A 24130-nucleotide genomic window follows, 5' to 3' on the forward strand; every position below is an offset into this window, starting at 1 on the left:
CCTACTTGAATAAAAATTGTTCTGATTTGGCTGATCAGATTTCTTCGCTAACGGCTAATTAGCATTTTTGTTGACAGCTACATGCTAAGAAGCAACTGTTGTGAATAAAGTGATTTACCAACTTATGGCATTTTGGACTTATGGCATTTTGGACTTATTTCTGTTAAATAAGTCCAAAATACAGGCTACTTTGGTGCACGTGTCACATTTTGTGGACAAAATGGCAGAAAGGTTGGTTTTTAGCCATTAGTTTAGGTAGCTTATAGCTTATTAGCATAAAACCTTGAAAAAAAAGAATCTTTAATTAAATTTGAAGATGGGTTGAGAGCAGGAGGCAGGTGCACTTTTAGTTACCAACCATGTTTTCTAATAGTTTGACACTCAGAAGTTTTTGGCGTCGTATTCAACCCCAAGAAAATAAGCTAATCGCTAACTCCTCTGCACTCAAAACACTCGACACAAAAACACAGAACAGTCCACACGAGTCCAAGCATGCTACTGAATACGAACATCTCAGATGGGCAGATGGCGCTCCTCTCTGCTGAAATATGTGAATACATTTATATTGCATGGTATATTTTACAAAATGTCGTCTCAAATTGCACATCCCCTTTCGATCTGCCAACAGTAAAACTCACAGGGAGGAGGAACGCTAGAGGAAGAAACTGTTTACACATCCTAGCATAATGTTAGCTTACAATAGAACATTTTGGTACTTTGCATTTTATCTGGCCTTCAAATATCATCTTTTTTAAATAAATTTAATTTGTTGCATCCACTGTAAAACAAGAATACTTGCAACAGTTTTATTCTTTGATATATATTTTTCTTTTTTTCTCTTTTCCAGGCATTAATGCATACATAACTGATGGATTTGGCCGGGAAAGATGAAGAGGAGGACTCTTAGCTTGTGACTTCCTCATCTGGTTTGTTCATGGCCTTGAGCTGCTCCAGCAGGCAGGTGGGAGTGAAGATGTGGGTCGATCCTGGACACAACACACACAAACGCAGCATTAAATCTGAGCGTTTAGTTTCACTTAAATCAAAATAAAACGTGTTCTCAGCTTTTGTTATGAATGCCTACGGCAGATGACAGCAGCCGTTGAAAGAAAAGATGGAAGCCCGGAGTTATGAAATCATAATCAGTTAGTCAGAAGGTTAATAATGAATCATGTAGGAAAAATAAATATCAATATCCACTTAAATGCTATAAAAACCAAAGAATTACTTTATCTGGTTTCCCCTTACTGACGTTTCTCAGAGAAACAAGAACAAGTCAAAGGATTCTTTATGTCTTAAACCAAACAGCAGAAATATTTTAGTTACTCAGCTGTTAATGCTGGGACTTCGATGCATTATTCGCATGCACATGCGGCCGAAACCATCGGTCACAACACGAAACACATGAGCAGGCAGGAAATGACTCCAAGCTCTCTACCAGAAACACAACATCCGAACAGAAGCAGCTGTTTGGTTTCATACGCACACAGAGAGAAATGTTCGGTACTGATGGAGTTAAACCAATTCCACACTGAAACGTCTTTACGGCTATTAAAGTGTTTAATTTCCACTTTGTTATATTTCAGATGTTTGGTTGTGGTTTACAGCGAATGAAACCCAAAATGCAGACCAATACAGATTGATGATCAAAACAGCAACGTAGGTAGAAACTAGTGAAATGATCCTCAACTAATTTTGTAATCAATCAATTAATTAACTGGAGTTCAAACAAAAAGGTCATTTGATGGAAAATAACACATTCAAGCCAAATTTGTACAAATAAAGGCAAAATGATGTAAATATTTTTCTACATGCCTTTTCCTTCAACTAAACTTCCCATTAATTCTTGGATGCAAACTTTTAATAATAATTATTTAACAATATTCTACAATTTTGTAAAAAAATATTTTTTTTAGCAATAATTATTAGTGGTTTAGTGTTTACTCATTATTTTGTGGGATAAACTCCAAATTATTAATAGAAAATTCACCTAATCAGAGATTTTTCTGTAAAGCGCACCCAAAATGTTTGAAAGAAAACAAACCAAGGGAAGCTGACATGCTATTGGCTGTTGGTTCCAAAGCAGCCAATCAGGGAGCTCCATTTGTCAGGCTTTATGGTGATTGGCTGAAACACCAAAAGTGGATTTGAGGAAGACTGTCGGTGTTATGGATGAGCTAAATGGTTTCTACTGTGCGTGTTATGATCCAAACGTTGGTATATTTGGTGTTAAAATGATTAAAATAAAAAGTTTTAAGTGTTTTTAATGGATATTAGCTTTTTGTGGGTCGTTTGGTCCCTAAACCACCGTACTTCTACTTTAAAAATATTTATTTTTGGTCTTATAAAACTACACAAAATTTCCAAGAAGCTACATTTTGGGTTTCTCTAAGATGAACTCCACAATCCTGAAAATCACCAAAAAGTAAAATGCATAAAAGTATCAATTTGTGTGTGACCTACCAGAACAATCAGAGTTTCGCTGAAGAGTTTTGAACAGAAGGTTGTGGTTGAAAGTGAAGTTAAACTAGCAGAATATCCAAACTACCAAACTGCAGAGGAAAAGCTACAAAAACCCTGAGGAAATGATCAAATCCAACATAGGAGTCTGAGACAGACGAGTGTTTGTGGCTGAAGACGCGTTGGAGACGTCGCACAACGTGAAAGATGCTTTTTGGAGTAAAGCAAACAGTCTGTGCCACAACTTTTCCAAACTGGCTGAAATATTTGGAAGTTTAAATTGTTTCTGAGGCAAACGGGCGCTTTGATTTACTCCCAGCAGCCTTTCACCAGGACTGCGGTTTGTTTCTGATGGAAAGCTGAGAGTTTTTTCATCTGTTGGAGGCAGAATTTGTTGGAAAAGTGAGAAAAAATTTGTTTGTTCAGAAAACAAACAGCTCTGTGGGGTTTTCCACCCCAGAAACACTCTGGACTTTGATTTCTCAGATTCTCCAAATGTGTCCAAACCAATAAAGCTTTAAACGTAGATCTGTTGTAGCAAGTGGCGGCCATTTTGCTCAAGAAAACCGTAGTTTATGACATGGAGGCCAAGTTTGAGCATTACAGGAAAACCTTTTATTGACTGGGTTTGATCACTATGTTCACAGATGTTTAGGTTTATTTTTCTGCTCAGTTTTTCTTTAAGGAAGCCTGACATTGGGCAGCGACGGCCATTTTGTTCAGGAAAACCATAATTTAGTAAATTAATCGAAATATTTGATGTTTGGGTGGAGCCAAGTTTTACATGAAAACATTTTATTTTGGGGGTTATAGAGTTTTTGGGTCTGTAGAAAGTTTCTTAGGTCAGTTTTGGTTAATGAAGCCAGACATTTTGGTCGTGTCTGGTAGAGATTTGGGGGCCATTTTGTTTAAACCGTAACGCTTCAGCAGGTTCGTCGTACCTGGAGGCCAAGTTGCAGCATTTCACGATGTTTAGGTCTGTAGAAAGTTTATTTTTTTCTGCTCAGTTTGTTTTCCAGACTTTTTTGTAATCTCTGGTCTTTCATGGTTTTTCTTTTCGACTGAAGTTTTGTTATTGAAACCTGTAAAGGAGCCATTGCTGATATTTACTCTGCTTTCTGGTTATTTATTGAAGCGTCTTTTGCGTCAACTTTCATAAGTTTTTAATTTGTCTTCCCTTTTTTCACCGCCTTTAGATTTTTGTATATTTTCACCGACGTGAAGAGCCTCCTGTCCGATGCTTGTAGCACCATTAACTGTAGCCGGGTTTTAATTTCGAGGAGCTTCAGACGATTACAAAAATGTCTGCTTTGTTTTTTTTTACCGTCTGTGGACGACACAGGGGTGTCCAAACTTTTGGCCAAATTAGTCAACTTACAAGTTCTTGTGGGCCAAAGAAATAAAATAACATTAAGGTGAAAAAGCAATAAAATTGTTTCGTCGTAAAACTTTGATATTAAAAGACGAGAATCTAGTTTTCAGTTCCCTTTGGGCAACTTGCTTTCAAAAAGCTCTAATTAGTCACGTTTAAATTAAACGTTGATTTCAGTGCAGGAAAGTCAGCTTTTCAGTAAAAGTCTCTGGATCAACACGATTCACTTAGAAAAAGACAAATACTTTATATTTTCTATTGTGAGTGAATTATGTTGATTACGATGGAGTATTAGGGCCACACAAAAATAAAATGACAAGAATAAAGTTGTAAAAATATGAAAATAAAGTAAATATAACAATAAAGCTGTAATTATGACTTTATTCTCATTATTTTGACTTTTTTCAGTTTTATTCATGTTTCATTCTTAGTTTGGCCCTAAAACTCCATCATAATTTAAACCCTGACTAAAAATAAAAACTCTTTCTCTTTGTTAACTATCTCTACTGGTTCAGTCAAATTTGCATCATTCTCGACGACCACAAAAAAATCATTCCACGAGCCACAAATGGCCCCCGCCCCGCACTTTGGACACCCCTGTATCATCATGTGACGGCGGGCTAAAGGTGACCAGCCACAGTTTGTGCTCTGAAGGAAAGCAGCAGCACTGACGGCGCCACACGGTGAAGATGTCGGGGGTTAAAGGTGAATGAGTGAGACGGTCTGAAGGAGCTTCGGGTGGCCGACATAAATCAGAGCGATTTAATCCACCGGCTGAGATGAGGAGAGGAGGCAGCAGGGATGGAGCCACGACCTCCTCAGGGCATGGCCGCCAACGCCGCCAGCGCCATCGACCTCCACAGGCGAGACTCAATCTGCAGATTCACCCAAAACACTAAACCAAAGCTTTTAATTTGAACATTTTGGCTTCAAATGGAGGAGAGCCTGTCGGAGTTGGAGCGGCCCATGCAGTGAGGAGGGTCAGGAATGCCCATCCCGGTGGGAAACGGGGAGGAGGAGGAGGAGGAGGAAGGTGAGGTACATAAAACAGTTCTGAGTGTTTAAAGAAGAGGGAGGAACCAAAACGAAGCCCTTTGTGCTAAACGTTCAGAAAGGGCTTCTCTGAGCGGCTGCCTTTACTTTGTCCTGTGATTTCTGTCTCCCTCCCTCCCAATCTGTCTGCCTCACTCGTCTGAGGGCTGTGCGTCCTCAAAGGACACCCTAGTGGACTCTCGGAAGTCGGGGTGCTGCAGGTCCGATAAGAATTTGGTTGGGGTGAGCAAGTGGGTGGAACCTGTGAAGGAACAGAGGCGGCTTCACCAGTCGTCTCACAGCATCGCACAGCCCGACTCTCCAAAATAAAACCCCAAAACGACGTGAAGAGACACACAGACACTCGTCCACTGGCAGACATGCACCCACAGGGCGGTACCGACCCAGTGACGTCGGCTCCTCCACCTGCTGCAAATACAGCCGCTGGCAAACGTTTGTGCTGCTTCTACTAATAAAGGTTTAGAGGTCAAAAGTTCAACCAGACCAATCTAATGAGATGTTTGTGCTGCAAACATCTTAGATATTAAGAGTTTCCAGAGGTCAAAGATTGGGGTCAATAAACTCAAAGCTAAGTTTGTGCTGCAAAATGTTTCATTTGTGCTGCTTTTGCTTTGAAGATGTTAAAGTTTAAAGGTCAAGAGTTCAACCAGCCCTCACACATTATGAAAATCTAACAGTCGGTGTAAAACGTTTTCGTTTGTGCCGCTTTTGCTTTCATATTAATGAAAGTTTAAAGGTCAACCAACTAAAATTGGTGTCAATCGTTTGTGCAGCAAAAATGTGAATTTGTGCCACAACTGTACAACGATACTAATAAATGTTTCCAGAGGTCATTAGGGGTCAGCAATTGCCCTGCTCACGTTTACTAAATCAAACAAAATTGATGACAATCAACTCTGCTGCGTTTGTGCCGTAAAATATTGTTTGTGCTGCTTTTGGTTTGAAGATATTAAAGGTCAACAGTTCAGCCAATTATCCAAATCTAGCAAAACTTTTGTGCAACACAATTTTGTGTTTGTGCTGCTATCACTTTAACGATATTAATACATGTTTCCAGAGGGCATGAAAGGTCAACCACCCTCCCACTTTCTACAAATCAGACAAATTGGTGTCAATAAACTTTGCGCTGCTTCTATTGAGACTTTCATTGAAACTAAAAACGTTTCCAAAGGTTATGAAAGGTCAACCAGCCAAAATGCTGCTTTTCCTTTGAAGACATTAAGAAAAGTTTAAAGGTCACAGGGTCAACCTGCCCTACACCCCCACATCCCCCAAATCTAACTAAATTGGTGTCAAACGTTTGCACAAAAAAAAAATATTGTTTGCGCCGCCATCATTTTAGGATAAAGTTTCCAGAGGTCAGAGGTCAACCATTTCCCTGCTCACGTTTACAAATTCAAACAAACTTGGAGTCAATCAATTTTGTTTGCGCAGCAAATATTTTCATTTGTGGTGCTTTTGCTTTGCCGATATAGATAAATACCTCTGGAAACTTATTTTTTTTATCAATATCTTTAAAGTGACAGCAGCACAAATGGAAATTTTTGCTGCGCAAACCTTTGACACCAATTTTGTTAGATTTGAAGAAGGTGTGAGGAGCCAACTTCACTCAGGTCACAAACACGCCAACAAAAACAGACAGAAGAAGACAAGGCTGCAATTTAAAGACAACAGTTGATTGAGAGACAACAGCTAAAGCAACAGGAAACAAGAAAACAGTGGATGGTTCAGCTTTAACACTAAGGGCCACAACAGAACTGATGTGACACAGTCGGTACCGTACCTTGCAAAATAATCCATACCTTCTGAGTTTTCCACATTTCGTCTCACCACAACCACAAACTGGAACCGTTTACTGGGATTTTATGTGACAAATTATCAAGAAGAAACTTAAACTGGATGCTAACAAACGCTTGACTAGCCAGCTAGTTTTTTGTGTCTATTGTGGATAAGTACATTTATTGCCAGCTAACTGGTTGGAGTTCTTACATTTCTGTTCATAATTGTCTTTAAAAGTCTTAAATTTGAGTTGATGAGAAAACATGCAGAAACTATGCTAAAGTACGAGCCACTAATGTTAGCTCTGCTAATGCTAATTCAATTAAAAATATTTTATCAATGCCAAAGGAAATTAAATAAATGGAAAATAAAGATAAAAGTGCTACACAAACAAGGTAATGAGTGAAAGCTAACGCTAAAGTGGTAATAGCAACCATATTGACACCTAGCATGTCAGAATTAGCAGAGGTCCAAATTTGTTATTGCACAACCTACATTTACGGTTTGAACTTCAGGAAGTGATTCTTTAAAACAGACCCTTCACTCCTGGTTTCATTTTTTTATAGTTGTTGAGTTTTGCTAAGTACGCTAAACCTAGCTAAAAATGCTACAATTAGCAAATGCTGAAGATTTATTTTAATTTATTTAGGGACTAAACTTATCAATTATATTTTTAATGGATAAAAGATTAATTTCCTAGTAACTTTGTGCTAGCCTATCAAATAAAACCCCAATAAAACAGAAATCTGTGGTTGTAATGTCAAAAAACGGGGAAAAAAATCAAAAGATGATAAATAATTTTGCAAGACACTGTCAATAACTTTGAAATACAAAGGAGGGAGGAGTTTGTTGGACAAAACTTTGAGTTTTTCCTTCTGAATGACCCAGATGGGACAGATTTTACTGCCCAGTTTTTGATTAAATATTAACAAAACTTACTGGAAACTCACTGGACCGAACGTTAAAATTCCAACCAGGCACCTTCCACTGAAGTGAACGAATTTCTTAACTGGATTCCAGGTTAATTAGACCTGTTTGGATTGCAGCTACCTATAAACACGGGGCTTTTTGAAGCCACGTCTGCAGATTATCTTGTGCGACTCAGTAGAAAAGGAAGTTAAAGTAAAGTCGGGATCCAAGATCCAACGTTGCTCCACTCACCGATGATGGCTTCCCACTTCCCGTTAGCCTGCGTGACCTCGTAGGCGCAGCGCATCTCGCTGAAGGACGCGCCTCCGATGATGAAGACCATCAGTCGGGGGCCGGTGCGGTACTCTCCAGGGGTCTTGTTCTTGTGCCAGTGTCCATATCGAGCGCTGAAAAAGAAACACGATTTATGTTCAAGATTTTAACTTTTCCCTCCACTCGTCACAACATGCTAACACGTTAGCATTAATTTTAAATCCCCCATTGAATCATTTTTATCAAAGAAGCCCAGAGTTACCTATGAACCACATTTTAACACTTTGAACAGTTTGATACGTGAAGTATTTCAACCTTCTTAGCATTTGAACAAATAAATAAAAAAAAAACACAATATTATCAGGTTGTGTTGGTAATAGAAGTAATCTGCACCAAAATAATTAGAAAAATTATTGGTTTTCCCACAACCTAAAATGGGTTGTGACATGATACCCAAGGCCTCAACTTCTGAATTATTTGAATATTTTTAACTTTCTGCTTCTGACAACAGCGCCCCCTGGAAACGATAAAAATTATCCTTATTTATCTAGATAGCATAAAACTGTGACAGTATGAAATTTGATACAATTCTGGAAATTCCCCGAACTGCAAAAAACTCTCCTGATTTTGAACTCAACAACAAACAGGAAGTCGGCCATTTTGGACTGAATTTGGAATTCTGATTGGTTTTGACCCGGTTCTGGCCATTTTTAGCCTTTGAAAAGTTTTGATCAATTGGCTTGAAAACTGGTGAGTCTGTTCAGAACATGCTCTTTATCAATCTTCTGTTTTCTAGATCATCTGGTCTGCAGAAAGTCTGATTGACAATCTAATTAATGTATAGATCACTACCCGCCAATCACCAGTACGCTAAATTTATCTGACTCATCATCTGTCCAACTAGAATCGATCCAAACCCTCAGAGTTTGTCTGGAGAGAGAAAAATCCAAAGTGTCTCCAGAACGTGAATACCTGACTGCAGTGGTGCTGAAGGAAGCGGAGGAGCGGGTGGAGATGTACGGGTAGTGTTTGGTGTCCAGTTTATCATCGATCGCATCCTGCAGGAAACACGATAAAATGTTTATTACTCATAGAAACAGGCATAAAACCACCTGAGTCACTAAATATGTTGATGAAATACAAGCTGGGAATGTTTGACTAAAGATAATTTGGATTCATGTTGAGTTAAAATTAAATGTAAAAAAAGCAAAAACCCAAATATAACAGAAGCGTTCCTGAGTATTCACTCCAGTTATGAAGTGTTTCATCGTCTTTAGGTGCGATTTGGAGCTGTGCGTTACCTCCATGATGTCCTTGATCAGCGGAGTCCAGCGAGAAAGCTGGTAGGTTTGTTCACTCACTCGCTCCTTCCTGTCCATCTTCTTTCCTCTGCGAAGGGTGGACTGAGAAAGCAAAGGAGGACCAAAGAGTGAACAAGAACCAGAACGGAAACGACTTAAAAACACGTCAAATGAACAGGTTGATGATCAGAGGCGAGAATCGTACGTCTGTGACGATGGGGACGCCGAGGTGAGCCATGTTGGTGATGATCTCGCTGTCCTCAGGGGGGATCTGAGCGTGTTGGATCAGCTTGTTCAGGTTCTCCTCTGTAATACCTGCAAACACACATTTTATATGTTCAGCTCCAACAGGATGAAAACAAATTGCATTTTGAGATATGAGGCTGTAACATTAAAAAAGGGTCTTTGGGGAAAACAAAGAAATCACGACTTACTTTCTCGAGATCTCTAGAAAATTTTAGAAAAATCTGTTGTTTCTCTTTTGGTTGAGAAGGTTGTAAATTTAGTTCTGTCTTCTGAAACAGTTTTATTTCCTTTATCATCAGGTATTTATTGTCTTGCTAAGTACATAAACCCCTTTTTGTCCAGAGTTGTTACTTGAGTATCTGTTTTGAAAAAATGTACTTTTATGATGAAGTATTTCTTCTCTTAGTTCAGTAAAATTTCTGGATTTTCTACCCACTGAATGAAAAACAAACATGTTTTAATGTTCACCAGACACACCTGCAGTTCATACTTATGGATTATGAAAGTAGAGCAGAGAAAATGTCTCAGTCTTTGTTCACTGAGTTATTCTGGATAAAAACAGCCGCATCGTCTACTCGCCGTTCTTGAGGAAGATGTAGAGCAGGATGATGCGGATCTTGTCGTATGTGCTGACGTTGGCGTCCAGCAGGATGGGGACGATGGCCCTCATCGGGTCCTTGATCTTCTCCCCCTCGGCGTCGGTCCCCATAGCCAAATCCTGAAACACCAATTCACAGCGTTCAGGCTTTTCCTCCCAGCCCTGCTGCGGTTCGTCTGTCGGTCTGCTGTGACGGTTCGGTGGGCCGACCTGCTCCACGCGGCACAGCTTGTCCACGGTTCCCTGGTAGTGCTTCATGCAGTCCTCAGCCAGCTGCAGGTGAGTGGAGTACTGGCAAAAACACGAAACCAAACACCGAGTATTATTACCAAACTCAGCGGAGGGACAGACGTGTTTTATGTGGATAAACATGAGGCTCACACCTTGCTGAGCTCCTTCTGGTACTGAGGCATCTTCTTCAGCATCTGGGACAAATCCCTCATGGTGGTCTGAAAACACAGTTAATAATAATCACAACCAAAGATTTAAATGGAGTTTATGTTAAAATAATAACAGGTAATTAAACTTCTTAATGTCCTTTCACTGCAAAGATGGAAAATAAACTTGAAAAACAAGGAAAAGCCTCCTTGGTACAGAAAAATATGATTTATTACGCATAAGTTTTTCACAATAAGCAATAAATCACATTAGATTTTCTTTGTTTTGTTTTGACGGTGTGCAAATATTGCTGGACGATAAAATGTCCTAGAAGTTATTGAGATAAAAGATAAAATCTAATAAATACATTTTTAATATTCAAAATAAATATAAAGTCTCTGTGGAGAATAAATGCTATCTGGAATTGAAAACACCAACATATTTTAAATTTATCATACAATTAATTGATTTATGGGTTATTGCTACAGGCGTAGCGACACCTAAAACAAATCTAAAACAATTTATTGGAACATTATTGGCATAAATTCATCTTTTCACAGTTTAACTCCTGGTACAGTTTCAGATTTGACCCCAGGTTTTACCTTCTCTCCCGTGTTCATCCTCTTGCTGGAGGAAAACTCCTTCAGCTGACGTGTTACTTCCCTAACATCAGAGCAAAGCCAGAATAAACTCCTCTGAACGGCCGTACAGAGGCTTTATCACTCCAACAGAGAACATGGCGGCGGCGGATACTCACTGGGAAACCTCGGCTATGTGTTTGTGTCTCAGGCTCACCCACAGGTCATCGTCTTCATGCAGCAGAACCTCCTTCACCCGCGAGTCTCCCATCCCGCTGGTCTCGTATCTGAGGAAGGACCAGAGACCGTTTATCCTCCGTCTCAGCAGACTGCGGCTGTTTTCTGCTCTCCCTCACTTGTAGACGTCGTTCTCGATGGGCAGCAGGTCGTAGCCCATGGCCTGGAAGGTGAGCTCGTGCAGGACGGGGGACACCGGGTCGAAGCCTCGGTCCAGGATGATGAGCTGAGATCGGGCCTTATCCGGGCCCTGCAGACGGAGAAGCACTTACAGGCATTAGCGACGCAAAAAGACCAGAGAAACGGACAGAAACAGGGAGCGTCCCGCAGGGCAGAAACACTTTCGGGTTGACCTTTAGCATCGAGGCTTTCTATGTTTTCTACAAACGTCTTTAAAGGTTTTTACTCTCCTGATTGATTCGACTCGACTGGGAACTAAAAAGGCAACATTTGTTAGATTTTCAGCTGCTGAGATTCGGTTTCACACTGAGCTGAGTGAAAGGATGCGAACTAATTGAACAACCTGTTCCCCTCCTGGCCTGTGGGGGCGCTGCACCAAGAACCAACTCAGTGCAACTCCTTGCCTCACAAAATGTCAACAAAACTGGAGTAGTGCTTTCAGGATTTTCCTTTTGTCTTTGGTAAAAAACCACTATCATTAGCCCGAACTTAGCGAGTTGGTTTTGGTTGTTTTTACCCAGAATGCCCTGGGCTGTAGACCACTTCCTGCTTTTGGAGCGGTCTCCGGTCCGCTTAGTGTCCACAAATGCATTCGAACAGAACCAGAGTTCACTTCAGCCAAACCGAGACTGAGGTTTGTGGACGAGTTCAGTTTGTTGGTTCCACATTCACACCAGCCCCGTTTAGTTCACTTTAACTGAACTCTAGTTCATTTGCCGAGAAAGTCCAGTTCATTCGGGGGGAGATATGAATGTGCAGCAAAAAAGTGAACTCTGGTTCCGTTTACATTTTATGAAGAAGAACGTTGCGCTCAGTGTCTTTAGAGGTTTTTATCTTCTGTGGTTCTTGACAAAGCGCCCCCACAGGCGAGGAGGGGAACAGCCTTTTCAGTTAGTTTGGACAGAAATCAAACTGGACCAACTGAAAATGTTACAAATGTTGCAATTTTGGTTCCCAATCAAACCAAGTCTACTGGACAAAAACAGGAAAGGAAAAAGTAATGAGAATTTTAAAGGGATGTTGAATTAAATCACCTCTCCCATGGTGGGGTCGTCGGCCTTGTAGGCGTCCAGTTTGTCCTGAACCAGCTGGGCTAAGGTGGCGTTGTCCTTGTACTCCCTAAAACATCAAAAACATTTAATTAAACTTCCTAAGGAGGAATTTCTGTCTGATTTAGTCCAAATGTTTTGGTTCAGATTATTGGAGGAGTCAAAATGGCCGACCCTCGGTATCGGACGGCCGGGTATTCCTTCAGCGTGGCGCAGAGCGTGGCCAGCTGCTCGGCCAGCCGCTCCATCACCGGGTTCTTCAGCTGGGCCTTATGGGGGCTGTAGAAGCTGTGGAAGGCGTCCGGGTTGTCCAGAGAGTACACCTGCACACACCAGTTCAACCCAGTTCAACCCAGTTCAACCTGCACACACCAGTTCAACCCAGTTCAACCCAGTTTAACTGATTGTCTTCCACTTGATACAAACATTTAACTTGTGGCATTTATTTTACTTAAACCAGAGAAGGAGCCTCTTTCTTTCTGTCTGTCTTCTGTTCTCCATCTATTTTTCACTCTTTTACTTGCTCTTTTTGCTCTGTTGCTCTCTTTTTTATTTCCTCTTTTTTATTTAGTTCCTCTCTCTTCCTCTTTCATTTACTCTCTTATTGTGTTTCTTTCTTTTCTCTCTTTTGTTGTTTTATTTTGATTTTTCCACTCTCACTTTCTTCTTCTTTTTATTTTCTTTTTACAGGTTTTATTCTAGTTTTTTTTTCTTCCTCTCCTCTTTCCTCTCCTCCGTCTCCATCTGTCCATCGTCACATGACCGTTTCTCTCTGCCGTTTGGATCCTTTGCTCAGCAGCGATTGGCTACAGACGTCAGCGTATGTCTGGCTCTGACCAATAGGATTCATTCATTCTGCTTGTGGGCGGGACAGAGAGGCATCGCTTTGCCTCAAGCAGCAAAACCACAGACTCTGAATTAATCACTGCTGACAGTAGAGAGGGGACGCAAAAAATGGGTTAATGGGGAAGATGGAGGGAAAAAATAGAGAAAAGTAAGAAGATAAAAGAGGAGCTGAATTACAGAATCGACTGTGGGAGTGGAAACATGGAGGGAAAGGAGTCAGTGTGAGAAATATGAGCGTTTCTGGATCAGCCTGAGGTAAACAGAGCGAATCATGACTCAGCATCTGATTCTCTGTTTTCTCTCTGAATCTAAAACCAAATCAAAAACAAAACAATCTGGGAGTATTTCTGTCCTTCACTGCATCACTTTAATCGATCTAAAGACGCTTTTTAGCTCTATATATTTTTCCTGCAATTTTCCCAACAAACAACATTTATTTAATTCAATTTATGCTTTAAATAACAGAATAGAAACAGATTTTCTACACAAAAACATTTTAAATATTTGAAAAACAAATTAAAAACAACAATAGTAGAAACAAACATGGAGAAGCAGCATTCAGATTCTATGAACCATAGATCTAGGACGAACTTCTAGAAAATTAAACCTAAACTTTAAACCGTCCTAGTTAAAGTTGTTTTTGAATCGTCATAAATGAAACTTAAACATTTTGATGTTTCGACAGAAAAATGTAACGTTTCAGTTTGTCAGTGTATTTTTGTGTTTTTATGATTTAAAGCTCTTTGAAATGTGAAATAAACTTGATTGATTGATTGATTGATTATGACAGATAAATACTGTGCAGTTATTAGATATTATAACACCAGACGTCCATGGAATATGCACGTGAGTCGGATCACTTTTCCAGAAATGTACAAAAAAAGAATTGCAATATTTCAAAACATGGGCATCTGTTCAGCTATTAAGCTCTAAATACCTTTTTTCCTCATAATTACGCTTCAATATTGTAGAAATAAATCTTAATTTTCTGACCTTTTGGGATTTAATAACAAGCTGCATCAATGTTAAAGTGAAATTCGTTTATATGCAGATGATGTCTTACTTTATCTTTGAGATTCCCAAATTTTCAACCTGATACTTTCTCTCACATCGAAACTTCATTCTGAAATATGAAGTTTAATATGACAATGTATTCATTTTAAACTTAATTATTGAACCATCTAAAAAGAGAACTTTATGAGCAACAGTAAGGTTTTTCTCCTCCAGACTTAAAGTTGAAAAAGAAAGAACAAACGTAGCTTATTGGGAAAAGTGGAGGAAGTTTTAGTTCTGTTGCAGATTTAGGTTTGCAAGGCTTCATCTGAATTAATTTAACACCAAAGTAGAGATGTTTAGACATAAATTCACCATCTGTGGAACAAATTTAACAACAATTGAGCACAAAAACTCACAGAAACTGTCAAACATGATGGTAGACGAGTAAGAGATGGACTAACCTACAGACATCGAGTTAAAGTTGAACTTCTACGTATTTTAAATGTGAGGACAGAAAATTGACAAGCAAAATGAAAAACCAATCAGTCGCCAATTAAACTGTTTGTTTACCTGAGACTCGTAGGGCAGGAAGGCGATGTTGATCTCTGTCAGAGTCTTGGTGACTTTGGAGGTTCGGCTTTTCACCAGTTCATTGAAGAGCGGATCAGGACAGGCTGGAAAAAAACAAACACTCATTTCTTCTGACCGATGTTCTATAAACTTTAATGAAAAACATCCATAGTAGAATAACTGCATATTTATACACTGAAGGACTACTTTATCATTTTAGTTTTGTGATGGTTAAACATTAAACAGACTTTTTAAAAGAATATATTCCAGTTCTCAAACACTGACTGCTAACATTATGGTAATGCTAGCATAACATGCTAACATTATGCTAACATTATGCTAACATTAGCACGTTATGTTTCTTAACAACTCCCGTTTTAAGCAGAAAATACATCCATGAAGAGCAACATTTCCCAGGGGGGTATTTGTGTGTAACTCACAGTCAGTGAAGAAAACATGGGCTGCCTTGTATTTGGCTGAATGAGGGTCTTTGAAATCCGCGATGAGCGTGTGGACGGACTGAAAAATGAAAAATAACAGGCATATTGTCATGACGCTAACAATGCTAAACAAAGCTGAGGTTAATGAGGCAAGTTACATGTAAAACAGTCATTATTATTGTGTTAAATTGATCAAAAACTTGCATTAAAAAGTGACTTTAGATTTCTGTTTGCTAAGCTAATAAAACAATGCTAGCTGAATTCATCACTATTAATAAAGATAAATGTACATTTAGATTTTATTACTTTATTCTGCTCATTTCATATTTTATCCAAATGGCTGTCAGCTTTCAGATTTATGCTAATAGTCAAATTTATCTTTTATGCTATAAAAACCAGCTAACTCATTAGCACAGCAGACATTTTTGCTTGCTGATTTCATAATTTACTTGTCAGTAACCATATTTATTGATTATTTTTAAAAAAATCTGTTTAAAGGAAAGGGATTTAGTTTTTCGCAAAATGTTTGAAAATAAACATTTTAGGTTAAATTGAGATCAATAGACATTCAATAAATTTCAGCTGAAACTAGTGAGAATAAATTCAGTAGTTAATTTGTGTAAATGTTGTATTCTTCAGTTGTTTATTTTTATTTTTGCCATTTTATCAATAAAGTTTCTTGAAAAAAGAAAGTGTGAGGAGAGGAAACGGAACAGAGTCTACATCCACTTCAAAATAAGAGCATGAACATAAACATCTAACTAACTATTTGAATAAATAACAGTTGGTAACAAACTTTAATGAACTGAAAGTTTATATTTTGGTGAATAAGTTAGTGATTTAAGAGTTTATATTAGAGTTTGCTGTTTTCCCTCCTCTAGTTTCTGAGTTTCTTACATTTGGTGGTTTTTAGGATCTTTCAGTGAACTTCATGTTGCCAAACATGAAGTATTTAAATAAAGGGCTGAAACGATTAGAGTGATTCCAATACCTCGGCTATTAAAATGTATTTGCCTCGAAGCTTCGTTGAGTTTTATTATTTAATGCATCGTGTTTCGGCCGGGTCGTTATTTGTGTTGCACGGCGCTCTCACTTCCACCTGAGTTGTTGACGAAAGCTAAGCGTTAGCAGCATAACGTCCAGTTTTCAAGATCAGCCCAGGAGGATTTTATTGATTCATTTGTTTACAACAGCCCTGTCTAAATGGAGAAAACTGTGGCAAATGAAGCGAAGTCATGATTCAGTATTTTTACCTTCTCTGTTGGTGTAATCAGGTAAATGGCCTCCAGGCTGGGCAGAGGCTCTCTCCGCTTGTTGATGTCCTCCACAACTTTAAAGGTACAGGCAGAAACACTTAGTTAAACAGTCCTAATCATACCAGTTTCTTGTGGACATTCATTCAAAATAGACAAAAATCCTCTCACATTTTGAGCTAACGCAAAAAATCAGGTTTAAGTGATGCTAACGTTCTTAGCATGGTGATGCTAACCGGCTGTGCTGGGTAATAAAGTCGTGTTTAAAGTCAAACTGAGAGCAAATATTTCTAAATGAGTACTGCAGACACTGAGTTTCATTGCAAATAATCACAAACACAATTAAGTTAATGTGAAGACATGGTCAATAGAGTTTAATTTTAAGTATTTATTCATATTTTAACAGTTTAGTGGGTTTTATCAATGCATTAAGAGCATTCAGGATCTGGATTTGACCCAAAATGAAAATGAGTTTGATTCATTAAAAATAATGGGACATAAACTTCAAGTTTTCCCTCCCTTTTATATATCTTTTTAAAACTTTATAATTGGTGTTTGTCTTCCAATAATACATGGTGACATTTTCACATTTCCTGTCAACTTTAAAAAATTTTTTAAATCTCAGAAACACAGCAGGAAGCTGGTTGACCAGCTGGTTGACCAGCTGGTTGATGGGTTAAACCCAGTTCTTACTGGTGATGCCCTCTGTCATGATGTCCGTCATTTTGCAGCAGGACGACAACATCCTCATGCTGAGCTGGTCCACAATCAGAGCCTGGGGCAGAAAAACATTAATAATAATTATTAATATGCTTCATATGTAAAATAAATCGTAACTTATAAATGTCTGGGTAAGTTTTATAAATACTGACATTTTTCCTGTTTTATATGTAATTTCAGGGTTTAGAGAAAGAAAAAAACTTTTTTAAAGGCAGTTTTGGAGACAGAACAACAGAGTTTAATGGAGGGAATTATTAAAATGCTTTACGTGTTAAAATAAATTGGAAAAATTAAAGGTAACTTATCAATATTTAGTTGTTTTTTAGAAATACTGACATATTTTTCCGGTTTTTAAATGTAATTTTGGGTTTTAGAGAAAGAAAATAAGTTATTTTAATGCAGTTTTTGGTGAAAATGATAAGAACTGCAGAACGTCTCACCTTCCACTCTCCCTTCTTCTTCACCTTCTTGATGACATCGTTCATAATCTCTGTAACAAGAGAATAAAGAGATTTTAATCCGGGATTTTATGTAAACCAAGAGCAACAGATTCTCCAGGTGAGTTTGATCAAAACTGGGAGAAATTAGTGCAAAATTTCGCCGCCAGAATAAACTAAACTATGAATATCTCCTGTTTTGGCTGGAAGTCTTTAATCCCAGCCCGCTTCAGGGATTAATCCGGCCTGCTGCCACATGGATCCATGTTTACGCCGATATTGGCCCGATCAGTGACCGTCCATCTGCCAGCAGGTCCAGGCCGGAAACATTCACAGGGACCGGCGGTTTAACATCATGTTGGACTGATAGGCTCAGCCTCTCAAACCCCGATGGATTATCACAGATTAACTGGATTACAGAGCGCTAATCTAACACAGAAAGAAAAGGAAGAGGCAGATTTATGAAGCTGATGATTGGTCATTTGGTGAAACTTAAAGTACATAAATAAAAATAGAAGAAAATTCTGATTATTAAGTAATTAAAGATTGGATTAGAGAAAAGTTAGAAAAATAAAATCCAAGAAACTAGAAGTACAACAACTAGATACTTAAAGGATCATTTGTTTCATTAATTCAGTTGAAAAAGACAAAAGTTTAAATATTCCTCACTTTGTTAAAGCATTTGTTGATCAGAATAAGAATTATTAAAAAAAAAAAAATCAAAGCGAAAGTTGCCGATTCGGCATTTCCTTCACGCAAACGGATTTAAAATTCAGATTTACCTCAGAAAGTTTCTAGGAAGAAACTCCAAAGATGAATATATTTTTTAAATGCAGCATGAATTGAATAATCAAATCAGTAGATTTTAAATAGTTACATTCAAGCACTGATAAAAATCATGTTTAATCATTTGTGAGCCAAACTTTCCAGCCTGCGCCGACGGAAAACTGTTTGTGTCAGGAGGAAAGAGGCGTGTGGATTTTTCCTCCCTGTCGTCTCCGATAGAGACACAATGAGAGGGAAGGAGCTGAACAAACACAGCAAACAGCTGTGCAAACCAAACATTAAAACATTAACAAACACACGTCTCTGCAGCTCCTCAGCCGGTTCAACAGGATGCAGAACGTGAAGCCGAGGCTCATTAGAACGATTGAACTTTAACCTTTACGGGTCGGATCAGAGGGACTCAAACAACAGTGATGTCACACAACTAAAACTTCACCTTCAGCAAAATCCTCAAGGCTTAGAATACGTCTACGGCCTAAACAAAACATGCTCATCACACTTTTTGGGGGAGAAAATCATTCTTAGATAATCATATTGTAGCTATTTTAGGGCGTCCTGTCGCTTTAAATCCAAACAAGCTGCTGCCAACTCAACTAGAAAATGGCTGCGCCAATACACCGCCGAACATCTTTGAAAAGCAGAAGTGGAGCCTCCTAAACAACCAACTGGAATGCAGCAAGAGGTTTCTGGATGGTGAGTCCACAACAGAACTCGGTGGTAAAACCAGCTGACCAAATGTGCTGGAGCTCAATATAAATCAGAGAGGGGCACTGAGTCACACACTGGAGCCAGACGAGTGCGTGTGTGTGTGTGTGTGTGTGTGTGTGTGTGTGTGTGTGTGTGTGTGTGTGTGTGTGTGTGTGTGTGTGTGTGTGTGTGTGTGTGTGTGTGTGTATTGCTTTGGTTCAGTGCCGCCTCCAGGGTCACTGGGTGGCTTCTGTGCAACATTATTTTAGATGTGCTTCACTTTCCAACATCCATCTCTTCTAACACAGATTATATAATCTCACTCTTGCCGTCTGAGGAACCAACAGAGTTTTTGCGTTTGGGTTAAAGGACGAAATGTAAGGATGATTGTTTCTCCGAGCTCTGCTGTCAGACTGACTGTAATCTGGACTGACTGAATGTGGTTCAGCTCAGTTTTCTAGCACAGCAGCGTTTTCATTCAGTCTGCCTGTGGTAGTAAACATAGCAGCATGTTTTGACATTTTATCTACATATCATCGTTATAAAAGAAAGAAAGTTATGATATAAGGTACAGCCAGCGCTTGGATCTTATAAAAAATATATCAGAGATAAATTAAATGTTTATATAGAAAAAAAGTCACAAGGTTTTCCTGCCTGTTTAATGCTAAAGCTAACGCTAATGCTAACGCCACACCAACTACAAAACGAAAGAGTGAAAAAGTTTGTTGGCTTCATTTGAGTTTCTCTGAATATTTATTTCCTCAGAGAAACTTTTCAGTTTGTTATTAATTTATTGGTTTTTTGCTCGTTTAATCTCAACATCGTCACATTTAAGACTCAGAAACAGCAACAAAAAACAAAAACAGCCGAAACACGAGATGAAAACCTTCATGAATCACCTGCTTTTTAGCCAACATGTTTTCTTTCTTAAAAACTACTTATATTGTAACATTTTTTTGTTTGTTAATAATGTATAAATTAAGCTTTACTGGTTAAATAAATAAAATATGAAGAACGTGGAAATGTTTTGATTGAATAAATGAATAATTGATTAAATGCCTGAACGTCATGCACTAATTATACAGTGGTAATGTGTTGATGTGTATAAATCTAACTAATAAACGTTTATATTTCCAACATTTTTGCACTTTATCTCACTGAACATGTAGCCAAAAATAAATTCAAAGAATTGATTATTAGCTGCAGCTCTAATCAGGAGGAATCTCTCCATCTGATGGGGGAGAGGAGCCTCCGTCTGCCTCCGCCTGCTGCCCTTCCCCCCTCTCTCCTCCTCTTCCTCCCTCCTTCATCCCGGCTGCAGCAGGAACCCTCTCCACCTCCACCAATCCCGTCGCAGGGTGCAGGTGCGGCCTGCGGCGTCCGCTGCCGCCATGTTTGACACGGCTCGCCGCGCAGAGCCTCTGGCCGCCGCTCATCTAGTCGGCAGCTTAAATTATTAAAGATGGCGCTTATGAAGGCCGAAGGGAAATGATTTTAAAGAACTGATCTGCTGTTGGTGAGATTTCATCAGGGGTGTTCAAAGTGCGGCTCGAGGGCCATTTGCGGTCGCCAGACTGATCTTCTACGGCCCCACAATGCTGGTTAACGGGATGGTGATTTTATTTTTAAAATAAAAGATACAATGTGAAATATTAATATTTAATAACCAGCCTCTTTAAATGTCCTTTTATTTTGTAGTAAATCTGACCACATTTAGCCAAAAGTTTCACTCTACAGCAAAATTTAATTTATTAAACTTCACCAAATACAGTAAAAAGTGAAAAAAATCCTGTTTTTATACCAAAAATAAACTCAATGTTTATGTATTTCATTTTTCCAAATGATTTCCAAGTAATGTGCAAACAGGGTGCTTTTCTTTTAACAAAGCAAATACACAAAACATATAAATAAATTTAAAGTTTTGATCTTAAACAAAATGGATTAGTTTGTCTTATTGAAATATTCGATGCTCAGTTTACTGTTGGGACGTTTTGGACCCGTCTGCTCTAAATAATAAAGAATTACAACTGTTTGCTTTTTTTCTTTTTCTTCTACATTAAAGGTAGCATCTCTGCAGACCACACACATCCTGGACACAGACTGTTTCTGATGAGGTTTCATCACCAGATTACAATTTTAATTTTGACTTTTTCTCTCATAAGGATTAAACTACGCAAAACAATCCACTGAGTTCTCTGATGTCTAGATTAAATATTGTAACATTTGATTTTTTTAAATCTAAAGTGATACATTAGGCGTCTATTGTAACATATTTATAGTATTTCTGCAACCAAAACAGTCTGAACTGAATGAATCTGGTCAGATTAGGCCAGAAATCCTATTAAACATCCTATAAACCATAAATATACAAAAATACTTGTTTTATTTGGATGGAAAAGCTACAGATGCCTTTTCTGGCCCAGGTCCCAATATTTGACATTTTGAATCTAATTTTGACTCGTTTTGATTTTGATTTTCCTCCAGAGAGAAGAAAACGGGTCTTAAGTATTTATTGTGTCAGGATTTAATGGGAAAAGTAACAAAAAAGCAACAAACAAAAATATTGGTTCAATATTTGCAGGTGTTTCTGTTCAACGTTAATAAAAATTCACAGAAAATGCAGCTTGGTAACAATGCCACTGGAGACCCTAGAAATACTGAATATTTTGGTATTAATTTATGTTTGATGTGTCAAACAAACATTTAGGCGTTTTTCTGTTTTTCCTATTATGTTGCTAAAACCTTTGAATTTGAACCAAGTTTATATTTGTCTACAAAGTTCCATTGAAACAATAAATGTTTGTTTCTCCTAAATAAAGAGCAAAAACTTTGAATTAGAAAGAAAATCAAAGGAAGAAATTACAAACTACAAGAGAAAAACAATAACATTTCACAATGGAATCTCAAACTAAACAATCTGATCATGCTAGTATTGATCAGATATTGATATTAATGAATATTAAGGCATGTTTGGTGTTTGAACTATTAAAATAGGGAGGTGTAGGTTGTAGGAATATGCGATATATAGGGGCGCCAGGCTACAGGGGGCGCCAAAAAATGATTTCAAGTCTGCATTTTCTTATATTTAACATCTGTTTGTGCTCTGAAAACCCTTCCTGGAGAGAGTGAAGGACATAGAAACTTAATTTAAATAAGAAGATGAATAAATAATAAACATTTCCAACTATGTCCATTCCGCTTTTAATTATTAAATGGATCAAATCCTGCGCCGCAGCCACAGCGAGGAGCCTGCAGCAAATGAGAGCGAAGCCGGTTTTAATGACCTCTGTTATCCAGGCCTCCATCACCAAACATCCAGCCTGAGTTTCACCAAAGCTTCGCCTCAAACCGGCCTGCTGCGTCACCGAGGATGAACAAAGCAAACACGTTTCCTCAGGTCGGTGTTTGCGAGCGGGGCTGTTTTTACGCAACGACTTCAGCTCCATCAGAGGGTGAGGCTCTGCTGTGATCAGCCCGCGGATCGCCATATTTCACTCATTCAACACCTTCAGGCAGATTATTGATGACATTAAATCGCTGATTGGCTGTTAAAATGAAACCAGAGCGTAATTAGGGATAATAAGGTTCACGGTTTTCTGCGCATCAGCAGCGCAGGTTGCAGGAGATCAGAGCTGCACAAGTGATTTAGCACCACCATCATCATCCTCATCCTCATGAAGACCCGCGGCCTGCGCACAAACCCAAACATCTCTATGCTGCTGCCATAAAGATCTCCACCAGAATCCCCGACAACCACGAACAGGATGAAGCCTTACTTTCTCCGACCACCGCCTTCAGTCCGATCGGTGCCATGATGCTGCTGCTGCTGCTGCCGCGGAGCGATGAGCCTCCTCCCTCCTCTGGTCGCCTCTCACCGCAGCGCGGAGCCTCCAGATGGAGACGTCACTGCGCACCGGCCCCCCTCCTCCACCCGCAGCCAGGACTGCGTGACGTGCGTGATCATTAGCTCCCCTAATTGACAAGAAGCAACGACTTTACAGTCAAAACGAGACTTTTATCCGGATGCAGCAACAGAAAACTGAGCATCTAAGAAATTTCTTATTTTATTTCTATTAGGTATTAAAATTAAACAAAAACAAACATAAGTAAAAGAAAAGTATTCAAGTGTGTTTGGCATACAGGGGCGCCGCTCTGTAGAGGGCGCCACAAACAAGTTGGCATTTTTTGTATAACAGAAAATTATATTAGTTTAGTTTATAGTAGCAAATTCACAACAAAAGTTGTCAAAAGTGTTGTTTCTGAAGAGGAGAAATTTTATTACTCTCGTTTTTAAAATAAACTAAAAACCAACACAAGTGTGGAAAATTATTTTAAAGGAAAAAGTTGTCAAGTAATGAAAGAGCAGCGGCGCACATTTGACGTGTGGGGGCGCCGTAGAAGAGAGGGCGCCACAACATGGTGGAAAGATGAAGTATAACTGATCAAACAATGAATCATTTAACAGTTAAAAATGACATAATGGTATTTGATTCACTTGAAACATCGACCATTAGGAGTATTTTCACACTATTTATTTTTACTTGAATAATTTTATTAGAAAGTATTTCTGCTCTTATTTAAGCAAAATTTCTGTTTTTTTCTTCCCACTAAATAAAAAACAAACAAGTTTTAATCAAACACTCACCATAAACAGACACAAACCTGCAGTTTTGGTAAAAGATTCTGGGTTTTTAATTGAAGGAAACGGATTTGGAAACATTTTATTTTGCCTGACTGTTATTTTTTGTTCCTTATATGAATTATTGTCATTTTGGATCTTAAAATATCGAAATCTCCACTTAACTTTAGATTTTGGTCAGTCTGATGATGTAATTTTTAAATAATAAATTATTGATAATTTGATCAGTTCAGTTTTTGGCTAATTTTAGCCAAAATATTAGAAACTCTTAGTAGATTTTAAACTGTAGTTCTGAACGCGGCCACAAGGGGGCAGCAGAAACCCGTTTTCATCAGCAGGTATG

General features: G+C 38.6%; 1 protein-coding gene across 2 annotated transcripts; it reads right to left on the reverse strand.

Annotated features, from left to right (window-relative positions):
- Positions 1-792: 792 nt before the first annotated feature.
- stxbp1a (syntaxin binding protein 1a) lies at positions 793-23068 on the reverse strand. Of its 2 annotated transcripts, XM_055040255.1 has the most exons (20): positions 22925-23068; positions 17679-17728; positions 17212-17293; positions 16519-16595; positions 15266-15344; positions 14826-14929; positions 12588-12736; positions 12399-12483; positions 11304-11434; positions 11127-11234; positions 10972-11032; positions 10375-10440; positions 10202-10282; positions 9973-10111; positions 9353-9462; positions 9148-9249; positions 8819-8904; positions 7826-7980; positions 4973-5126; positions 793-986 (listed from the first exon to the last, which is right to left on the reverse strand). In XM_055040255.1, exons 1-19 carry the CDS (start codon positions 22959-22961, stop codon positions 5017-5019), a joined length of 1812 nt encoding a protein of 603 aa, XP_054896230.1. In that variant the 5' UTR covers positions 22962-23068; the 3' UTR covers positions 793-986; positions 4973-5016. The 2 variants fall into 2 exon arrangements, with proteins under 2 accessions (XP_054896230.1, XP_054896232.1); XM_055040257.1 differs by lacking the exon at positions 4973-5126 and having other exon boundaries at positions 22925-23067.
- Positions 23069-24130: the final 1062 nt, after the last annotated feature.

This window comes from Poeciliopsis prolifica, unplaced genomic scaffold (assembly GCF_027474105.1).
Source record: "Poeciliopsis prolifica strain line A6 unplaced genomic scaffold, Auburn_PproV2 SCAFFOLD015, whole genome shotgun sequence".
NCBI classification, from domain to species: Eukaryota; Metazoa; Chordata; class Actinopteri; order Cyprinodontiformes; family Poeciliidae; genus Poeciliopsis; species Poeciliopsis prolifica.